The 11,242-nt window shown below is 40.5% G+C and overlaps 1 protein-coding gene across 1 annotated transcript; it reads left to right on the plus strand.

The window, feature by feature from the left end:
- Window positions 1–7,752: 7,752 nt before the first annotated feature.
- Window positions 7,753–10,188, plus strand: LOC132164456 (UDP-glycosyltransferase 76E2-like). Its single transcript, XM_059574972.1, has 2 exons — window positions 7,753–8,324; window positions 9,227–10,188. The coding sequence occupies exons 1-2, from the start codon at window positions 7,826–7,828 to the stop codon at window positions 10,099–10,101; spliced, it is 1,374 nt and encodes a 457-aa protein (XP_059430955.1). The 5' UTR covers window positions 7,753–7,825; the 3' UTR covers window positions 10,102–10,188.
- Window positions 10,189–11,242: the final 1,054 nt, after the last annotated feature.

Genomic DNA, 11,242 nt, shown 5'->3' on the forward strand with positions numbered 1-11,242 from the left:
CCCGATGGTCATTTTGACCAAGGGTTCTCCGACGCTCAAATGAGTCGCTATAAATATACTTATATATTAAAATAATGAAGAATTACAAGAAATAAATGCAATGGGAAAATTACAGATAGTATTTTTTCAGATGATCGGCATTCTAGGGTCTCGGCAATGGCTTTCCTTCCGCATCCTGTAGGTAATAGGCTCCTTGTCTATGCCTTCGAATGACTTTGTATGGTCCTCCCATGTTGGTTCGAGCTTTCCTGCCACTGGATCCCGAGTGGCTATATTGACCTTCCGGAGGACCCAATCCCCAATCTTTAACTGTCTCGACTTGACCTTTTTGTTGAAATATCTGGCTGTTCTTTGTTGTTAGGCTGCCATCATCGCCTGAGCATCATCCCTCTTTTCCTGGAGCAAATCCAAGCTTAGCTTCATCCCTTCTTCGTTTATCTCGTGGTCGTAATGCTTCACTCGGAAGCTAATCGAACTGATTTCCACCGGGATGGCTACCTCTAACCCGAATGCCAGAGAGAAAGGGGTTTATCTAGTCGGTGTTCGGATGGTCGTTCTGTATGACCATAGTACTTTTGGAAGGATTTCTACCCATGCTCCTTTCTTGTCTTCAAGTTTCTTCTTCAAAATTTTCATTAAAGTTTTGTTTGTCGCTTCTACCTAACCGTTGGCCTGAGGGTGTCCGGGGGATAAAAAGTAGTTTCTGATATGGAGCTTGGCACACCAACTTCGGAAAGGTTCGCAATCGAATTGTTTTCCATTGTCGGTTACAAGAGCAAGTGGGATGCCGTACCGATAGACGATTGCTTTCCAGAGAAAATTCCTTATGTTTCCAGTGGTTATAGTGGCTAACGCTTCTGCTTCTGCCCACTTAGTGAAATAATCAACAGCAACCACGACAAACCGACACCCTTATTTTCCTACTGGAAGTGGGCCCACTAAGTTCACCCCCCATTACGCGAAAGGCCATGGGGCTACTTTGCTCGGATAGCTTTGTGGGCTAACATTCTTCCTACCAAGTGGTTGCTGCACACCCTCTCGTGAATTTCTGAGCACTTATCTGGCTTCATCCTTGGATAAGCATTTAAGTAGAGGGAGGGTGTAACCCCTCCGATACAGGACACCGTCAACTAGTGTGTATCGTGCTGCTTGGATGCAAATCTTCCATGCTAACTTTTTGTCGGATGGCAGCTTGCCTTCCTTGTGAAACTGTAGGATGTCGTGGCCCCAATCTGGACACTGCTTTCTCTCTTCAATGCACGCTACTTGATTTGTTTGGCCAATCTAGGGTTCGGCTAGCTCTTGGACTGGGTGATCAACTGATATGATTTCTTCCTCAGCCGCAGAGCCCATACGAGCTAAGGCATTTGCCTGGGAGTTTTCTTCTATAGGTACCTTTGTAAAGGTTATCTTGTCAAAAGATTCCGTGATCACCTTTACCTTTGCCAAATATTTCTTCATTTTGCTTCCCCGAGCCTCTGATTCTTCCCGAACATGTCCAACCACTACTTGGGAATCACTTCTAACTTCCAAGTTTTTTACTCCCATTTCCCTCGCCATGTTCATCCCGAGGATCATGGCTTCATATTCAGCTTCGTTGTTGGTGGTGCTAAATTTCAACTGCACAGCTGCTTCACACTTTTCACCGTTGGGTCCTTCAAGCGCAACCCCGATCCTACTGCATTTTCGAGTCGAGGACCCATCCCCAAGCGCCACCCATGCTTCCCCCGGGTTTATTTCTTCTTCTTCGGAGATGTCGTAGAATTCGGCCAAAAAATCAGCTATCGCTTGCCCTTTAAAGGATGTTCTCGGATGGAAATTTATGTCGAACTCCCCGAGCTCTATAGCCCAGTTGACTAATCTTCCTGATAAATCTGGCTTTTGCAAGATTTTCCTCAAGGGATATTTAGTCAATACCCTGGTTGTATGAGCCTGAAAGTATGGCCTCAACCTCTGGGCGGATGTGACCAAGGCGAATGCTAGTTTTTCGATCTGTGGGTATCGCTCTTCGGCACCATGCAGGGCTTTGCTGACGAAGTAGACAAGTCTTTGCACTCCTTGCTCTTCCTGGATTAAGGCTGAGCTTATGGCTGATGGAGATACCGCCAAGTACAGGTACAAAGCTTTTCCTTCTACCGGTTGGCACAGTAACGGTGGGTTGACCAAATATTTCTTTAATTCTTGGAAAGCTTTGTCACATTCTGGACTCCAAGAGAAAGCTTTCTTCAGGATCTTAAAGACGGGAAGGCATTTATCGGTTGAGCGAGAGACGACCAGATTTAATGCCGCTATCCTGCCTGTTAATTGTTGAAGCTGCTTTGTGCTTTGAGGTGCTTACATGTCCAAGATTGCCTTGATTTTTTCGGGATTAGCTTTAATTCCTCTTTGGGAGACGATGAACCCAAGGAACTTGCCCAAAGCCACTTTGAATGCACATTTGGAGGGATTGAGCTTCATCCCCATCGTACCTTAGCGTATCAAATGCCTCGGCTAGGTACGCTATGTGGTTGACTGCTCGTATGCTTTTTACTAGCATGTCATCTTCATATACCTCCATATTTTTTCCAATCTGTTATCGAAACATCTTGTTGACTAATCGCTGGTATGTAGCTCCTGCATTTTTTAGTCCGAACGACATGACTCGATAGCAGTGCAGATCTGTGTCAGTCATGAAGGCCATTTTTTCCTAGTCTGACTCGTGCATGGATATCTAGTTATATCCCGAGAATGCATTCATAAGGCTTCGTAGCTCATGTCCCGATGTTGAGTCAACAAGCTGGTCTATTCACGGCAAGGGGTAGTTGTCTTTAGGACATGCTTTACTGAGGTTTGTAAAGTCGACACACATTCTCCATTTTCCGTTTGTCTTTTTTACCAGCACCACATTTGCTAACCAAGTGGTGTACCGGATCTCTTTGATGAACCCGGGTTTAAGTAATTTCTCGACTTCTTCGGCGGCAGCTTTGCTTTTTTCAACCGTGTATCCCCTCCGCTTCTGCCGTACCAGCTTGAAATTGGGATCAGCATTCAATTTGTGCACCATAACTGAAGGTGCTATTCCCAGCATATCGTCTTGACTCCAGGCGAATACATCACAGTTATTACAGAGGAAGGACTCGGGTTCTTCTTTCACGGTTGGGTCTAGTTGGGACCTAATTTTGATAACTCTATCATGTTTGCCAATCGAGAATTCCTCAAGATCTTCAACCAGTTCACCACGCTTTAATTGCTATCTTTCCTCCTTACTAGTGTTTTCCAGGGCTAAGGTTTTTGGACATTTTTTTATAGAGATGTTGTAACATTGTCGGGCAGCCCATTGATCACCTCTAATTTCTCCAACTCCATGATTCGTTGGGAATTTCATCTTGAGATGCGGAGTTAATGTGATGGCTCAAAGCTCGTTGAGAGCCGTCCTCCCGATAATAGCATTGTAGGCAGAAGGTTGGTCGACCAACAGAAACGTACCATTACCATCGCCTGTCTTGGGTACAACCCGGCAGTAACCGATAGTTCGATTGATCCGACCGGTTGTACTTGTTCCCCTGTAAATCCCATCAAGGGGCAGTTGGTTAGGACGATTTTCTTCTGTCCCAAATTTAACTTTTTAAATGCAGACCAATATAAGATGTTTGCCGAGCTTCCGTTGTCCACCAGGATGCGATGGACGTTATGATTTGTCACTGTCAGGGTGACAACCAAAGCGTCTGCATGTGGGCGCGAGATACCCAGGTAATCTGCATCCGAGAATCCAATAACCATTTCGCTCCTTCGGGACTGCTTCATAGGCCTCCCTACAGTGTAGACTTCGTGAGAGTCTTCTAGTTGACGGGCGTAGGCCTTTCTTGTTCTCCCTGACTCTCCTCCTCCGGCGAATCCACCAATTATGGTGTGGATTTCCAAGAGGTTAGCTTGGTTTTGGGGCTCAGGGGTAAGTAGAGCTGGCCTTGGTTTTGGGGCTCACGGGTAAGTAGAGCTGGCCTTCCGCTATGCTCATCCCGTCTCGCTCTCTCCTCCCGAGGATATCTATTCTGGTTCCTGCTGTTGGAACTTCTACTTCAATACTGTTCCTGTGGCTGTTGATTTCTAGGAGGATGGTAGCTTATTTCTCAGCCGTAGTTTTCCCGAGGAAGGGCCGCTCTCCTTTGTTCTCCCAGGAATCGCACAAGTTTATCATTTTGGATAAACTTTTCGATGAGGTGCCGCAAGGCAATACAGTCCTTTTTCTAATGCCCATTGACTTCATGGAACTCGCAATAGCAATAAGATTTTTGATTTTGCGGGGCCTTGGGAGGTCTACGACTCGCAATAGAGATGCCCATTGACTTCTCTTTCTACTCCATGGCTTCCAACTTGGTCTTAAGTTCTACCAATGCTTTGTCTACCTCCCTTTGCGAAGCAGTGATCGGTTGTGGTTCCGCGGTTTTGCGGGAGTTTTCGCCTCGGTGATTATGGCTGCGCGAGGGAGGGCGACCTTCACCTTGCTGGCTATGACCGTCAGAATGGAGGTCCCGGTTACCGAAGTGATGACCGTGATTTCTTTGCCCATCCGATTGTTCAGCCTGATTGATTTGGGATGGAGATGGAAATTGATAGGGGTGAAATTTTAAATCGTCTAACCGCTAACCGCTATAACCGTTAACCGCTAGTCGCCTAACCGTTTTGAAAGCGGTTAGTAAAAATCGCTAACCGCCTAGGCGGTTGCGGTTAGCGGTTAGTGGGTTTTGAAAATCCGCTAACCGCTACCCGCTAACCGGTTTTTTTTTATATATATATATATAAGTCGTGAGTTTATGAACTTTTTTTGGTTGATTGAAATGGGCCTCAAGCTTCAAGTTCAACCATGTTGGTTTTTTTGGTTGCTTGTGAGTTTATGAACTTGTTTGAGTTTATGTATAAGACTACAAGTGAAGTGATGATTTTGTTGTAATTTTATTTGTATATTATATGATGTGTAGATTTGTAGAAGGTGGCCAACAAGATTTTGGTATATAGCAATTTTTAATGTGAAAATGGCCATGAAAAGGAATAATAAAATTTTTTTTAAAAAAAAAATGTTTAAAATGAGCCAAAAAAAAAAGTTTAAAGTGAGCCCAAAACCGGTCCAAAACCAGCCTAAAACCGGTCCAAAACCAGCCCAATATCGGTCCAGAAAAAATGCCCAAAAAAACGGTTATCCCAAAACAGTTAACCGCTAACCGGGCGGTTAACCGCTAGCCAGTTAGCGGAAGCGGTTGCGGTTAGCGGTTTTAGCCACTAACCGCTAACCGCAACCGCTATTTCACCCCTAGAAATTGGAGTCGCAGCTCCTCATTCTGCTGGATCAGACGGGCCATTTGTGCTTTGAGAGAAGCGATGCGCTCCTTATCGCCGGCGTTCTGATGCGCCGGTGGTGGCCTTTGCTTGGCATGGGCCGATGGTTCTTCGGTGCGAGCTCGGCTTCTTGATCTTGTATTCACCATTGCTACAGATATTGTTTTTGTAAGAACGGTTTAGTCATTCCCACAGATGGCGCCAAACTATTGAAGCAGTTTCCAGTATGGTGAATTTGAGGGAATCCAAGTCTCTGAGCTATGCCTTTCATTGTCACCTTTCTGTAAACCTGCAAAACTAAAGCACGCGTTAAGAGGATGTGCCAGGTGTTGGTCGGCGGTTCCTCCTCCGATGCTTCAGTCAGTATGTATATAAGCTTAGTATGCGTCTTAGTCGTCCCTCATACCTTCGAGGTGAAGCTTTTTATAGTTGAGCATACAGAGGTAGTTATGATGGTCGGGTGGAGGATCTGGGATTTGGGCGTAACGGCTAGAAGAGTTAATATTTGTGTCTCATTTTTTTATGATCGGTAAGAGGCCATTACATATATTGACAAGATTCCAAGGATGGCATGTATCTGTGAGGCGTCTTTAAGAGTAGGATCGTAACTGTCCCAGTGATCTTGCTATGTGCGAGCTGTCTATGTAACCGAACCTTGTCCCTGATATGATAGATACATCTGGATGTTAAGTGTGGGAGGTTCATTGTGGCCCCATACCTGGACTTTTGGTCATCCGAGAGTGTAGGGGACAACGTTGTATCCATTGCTTTGTGCTGGGCGCGTTTAATAAGCCAATTTGGATGCACCGGGCTTTCTTGGGCCCATGGGCCTTTGACCCGTGGGGCTCGAGTGATGGATTTATGTGTAACAATTTCTAATTAATTTGGCAAAAAAAATTGTCAATACTTAGTTGGGATTTTTCAACTTGGAATTGATGTTATATTTTGATTCTAAGTGAACCCGTGTGACCATATGCCCAAATTTCAAACCCATTATTACCTATCATAATCATTCTTATCGCAAGGTTTTTTAGCATGCATTAATTTTTTTTTTTTTTTTTATTGTTTATTTTTTGTTTCGGGAAGGTAGATGAACATTTGAAATGTACTAAATAAAGAACATAAAAGTTGTGTTTTTATTTTTTATTTTTTATAATTAAGTCCTCCAACGAATTTTACACTATAATTATTGTTTGCAATTAATGACTTTGTTATATCCTGAAAACCAAACTCTTTGCTCGAAGATAATTATCACCTCAAAAATATAGACAATGTTCAAAATAGCATTGATTAATGTTTCCCCTAAATATCTTCAATAAAGCATTGAACATGTTCGTTGGATTTGGGACCGAAACCATCATATTCGAACATTAATTAACACGTACAAACGTGCCAGAAAAAAAAAGTGAAGAAACAAAAAAAAACACGACTTTCTTTACAGCTTGCGTGCATCCTAAAGTCTAGGGCCGGCTCGATGTATTTTAAGGTCTTAATCAAAACTTTAAAATTTGGCCTTATTTTTTAAATATTTAAATATTAATTAAATAATATTTATTTTAATATTGCATGAGATTTTTATCTAATAAGCATCAATTTTGCACTCAGTGATTTTTTTGTTTGAGATTAAAATTATCATTTTGCCCTTACTCTTTGTTCTTTATACTTAAATTAAGCAGACTTATTTTTGTCTTTTAGAATTTTTGTAGATTGCACAATTTTAACCTTTTTGAAATGTAAAAAGTTAAGCATTTTAACCTTTTGTAAGGAGCTGAATTTCTGCAAAATAACTACAACAGATAAGTCTGTGGAATTCTCATATTTTTTTTTCGTTCTTATTTTATAGAGGGCCTCGATATTATAAACAAATAATATTATTTTTTTAAAACACGTTGACTGTTGAGGGCCTCATGCCTGTTGTGCAGAAGGCCTCTATATTATAAAAATAATAATATTATTTTTTTAAAGCATGTTGAAGGCCTTAAGAAAACATATTGGAGCCTTGATATTATAAACAAATAATAATATTTTTCTTAAAACATGTTGAGGATCTCAAGAAAGCATGTTGAGGGCTTTTATGCAAATTTTTTTGACCTTATAAGAAAATATTTTGGGCTTAAGAAAATTTTTTTTGAGCCTTAAAAATTTAGGGCTCTTGGCGCCGACTTAACTCACCTAGCGATTGGGCCGGCCCTAAACCCAATTCGTCATTGATAACTCATCCGGCTATAGTCTATAGTCTAGTCCTGTCTAGTCAAAATTAGTTGGCCTACCACAGTACTATCTGATCCAACTTGAAACCTTCGTCATTGCATACGCAATATTGCCGTTGGACTTGGACACCGTACCCCATGAGAAAACTGTTTTATTCACAATATATATCGATCACCCCTTATATAACAACTTCATTTCAAGCAACTTTGGTTACCATATTGAGAGACGAAATCTATATCCCCCCTTATCACGTGCAAACTCTCACCCTTAAAACCCGGCTTGTCTGTGTTTACGTGAGCGAGAGATGGAAAAGGAAGGAAGGAGACGTCTACGTGTGGTGCTAGTACCGGCGCCGTTCCAAGGCCACATAAACCCAATGCTTCAGCTAGGTAGCATCCTCCACTCCAATGGCTTCTCCATAACTGTCGTTCACGCACAATACAACTCCCCCAAGCCTTCGAGCCACCCGGATTTCAGCTTTCTTTCCTTACCAGATACCTCAACTGACCGCAAAATGTCAAGGGATGACGAGTTGGTACCTTTTGTATCGCAGCTTAATGCCAAATGCAAAGCTCGTTTCCGAGAATGCTTGGCTGATCAAGTGATGATGAGTAGGCAACAGGGCAAGACGGACGACGCAATCGCCTGCATCATCTACGATGAAGTGATGCATTTTTCTGAAGAAACGGCAAAGGATTTGAATCTCCCAAGCATCATTTTACGCACTGGTAGTGCTTCCCATTTTCTTACTCGTAGTGCCCTTGTCCAACTGATCAAGACAGAAGGCCACCTTCCCTTCCTAGGTACTTCTCTTAATTAAATGTATATATGTTAAGAAAATAGTCACCACACATTCGCTCTCATCGATCTTATAATTTTTTATTTTTTCATTATTTTATCTTTTCTTGAAACATCTTAGGGGATTTTATATCTCTATACTTTCTGTATTTAGAAATATCTATAAATGGAAACTCTTCTTTAAATAGAATATCCTTCGTTTAAAAACTTTATGAAAGTGGAACGTTATATAAAATTATTATTATTAATATACCTAAAAATTTATTCAAAACCTAATTCCTTCGAATCTTGAAAACCAAAGGCATCATAAAACAATATTATGTTTTCTTTTTTATCAGACCTGTGCCTTATACAATTCAAAATTTTCACTTGTTTTTTTCTTTTTTGTTTGAATGAAAATATTCACTTATTACGCTAACCAGTGCAGAAATTGTATATGTTCCACTCCTAATTAGGGCATAATGTATCATGATGTGCATGTTTGAACATTAAAATCAATAAATTTTTTTGAAAGAAAAGGAAAAGAGTTAACATATATAATTACAAATTGTGATTGAGAGAGATTGATGTAATTTCCTTAGCAAATCTCGTGAGGTATTATTTGAAGGAAGATGCATGTCAACTTTAGACTAAGAGTTTAAACCCAATACTTCTATTTTTGTACCAACTTAAAAGAACCACTTATTCCAAATGAGATAAACCATAGAGTTAGAGTTTAAATTCAAGATTTCTATTCTAATACCAAGTAAAATCACATGTTATTCCAAAAGTTTAAACTGATACACAAAAATTATTTAGAGAAAGAAAAGAGAAAGAACACACTCCGTATGTTATAGATAAATTATCTTCTTACTATTAAATGGTCATAGCCCAGCAAACTAATCACTGAAATTTTTCTGGATTACAGAATTTAGGTCACACGATCTGGTTCCAGAGCTTTATCCACTTAGGTTCAAGGATCTACCTCACTCCATTTTTAAAAACTTAGATAAACTTTTGCAAATAGTGAGTGAAGCTTCTGACAATAAAACATATTCGGCCATCATTCATAATACAACTGCTTGCCTTGAAAATTCATCATTGGCAAAGATCCAACAACAATGTCAAGTTCCAATCTTCTCAATAGGCCCTATGCATAAGATTGCCTCGGCCTCCTCTAGTAGCCTATGGGAAGAGGATAATAGCTGCTTGGCATGGCTTGATAAGCAAAGTTGTAACTCAGTCATTTATGTAAGCTTGGGAAGCTTAGCATTCATGGATGCCAAAGAGCTTGTTGAGATGGCTTGGGGGCTAGTAAACAGCCAACAACCTTTCTTATGGGTGGTTCGACCAGGTTCAGTTCATGGTGCGGAATGGATTGAGATACTGGCCAAATGTTTCAAAGAAAACATTGACGAAAGAGGTTACATTGTGAAATGGGTACCCCAAAAAAAAGTTTTAGCACACGATGCAGTGGGAGGGTTTTTGAGCAACTGTGGATGGAATTCAACGTTAGAAAGTATTTGCGAAGGAGTTCCAATGATATGTAGACCATGTTTCGGGGACCAAGGAGTGAATGCAAGATATGTGAGTCATATATGGAAAGTGGGCCTGGAATTGGAAAGTGAGTTGGAAAGAGGTAAGATAGAGAAAGCTGTAAGAAGACTTTTAGTTGATGAAGAAGGGAAAGAGATGCGGAAGAGGGCCAAAAATTTGAAGGATATAGTCGAACTTTGCACTAGAGAAGGTGGTTCTTCCAATAACTCCTTGAAGGAACTAATAGAGATGATCATGTCGTTTTAATTTCACATATGCTTTGATCAAAAAAATTAAAAATCTCATAATAATATTTATATGTATTGTGAAGTATGGCACACTAGTTTATCACTACTCACTTCTTTCCCTAATCTCCTTGTTGCCACCCTACTTCCTTTGCTTTGATCTACGGCCTCCTTTGGCGTCGAGGATCCATGGTCGTCCATGAAGACTCCATCTATTGCCTCAATGCAAACCCCGCACACAATCCTACCTCCTTAAACCTGAGATTTCCATCTCTGCACATAAATTCGCAGAATTTGGCTTGGGATCGGTAACTAAGCCTACAAAGCTCTACACATTTTGATCAATAAGAAGAATTAAACCCACTACTACTCCACCATTTCCTACATCCTTCACATCTACAATTTATGTGCCTTTTTGGTATGTCATTACATGCTTATAAGAGATTAATCAACATTTAAATTAGATATTGATTAATTAAATAGGTAGAATTATTGAAATTTTATCAAAATTTTCAAACTAAATGGTTGAGATTTTCCACTCGTGAGGGGAGCGTTACAATAATACTACCTACTTTAACGCTCCCCTCACATGTCGGCTAGGTCTGTTGTTACGTGTTTGCATGGCCCTAGCCAGTTTTCAACTTTTTTGGGGGAACAAGTTATTCAGAAATTAAAATAATAATAATAATAATAATAATAATAATAATAAATAAGGTAATTCAGAAATCAGAAGAGGAAACGGAAAGATCTCCATTCCTAGATTTCGACTAATTGAGCAATAAAGTTTACGATGGTGCTTACCAAAGAGATCGGGGATGACAATCGTAGCCGGTCTAACAAGGGAAGAATCTTATTAGTGAACAAAATATATACGGTTATGTTACAAAATATATATATACGGTTAGGTTCATGTCCACATAAGGAGACATATCTATATATCGACCCAGAACCAGAATTGGACAGTGGGTAGTTGGATGCATTTATTCAATTCTCAAAGGATGGACCGTTGATTTAGTTTAATATAATTCTCTTATGATGATGATAAGCCTTCAATCTTCAACACTTACAAAATTCCACTCCATCACAATCCCATAATTCCAATGTGTTTCAATAGTGGCTCCTCGATCGTATGTGTAGTGTGATTTCAAAGGGATACCACATAA

The sequence above is a fragment of the Corylus avellana genome, chromosome ca10 (assembly GCF_901000735.1).
Source record: "Corylus avellana chromosome ca10, CavTom2PMs-1.0".
In the NCBI taxonomy this organism is placed as follows: domain Eukaryota; kingdom Viridiplantae; phylum Streptophyta; class Magnoliopsida; order Fagales; family Betulaceae; genus Corylus; species Corylus avellana.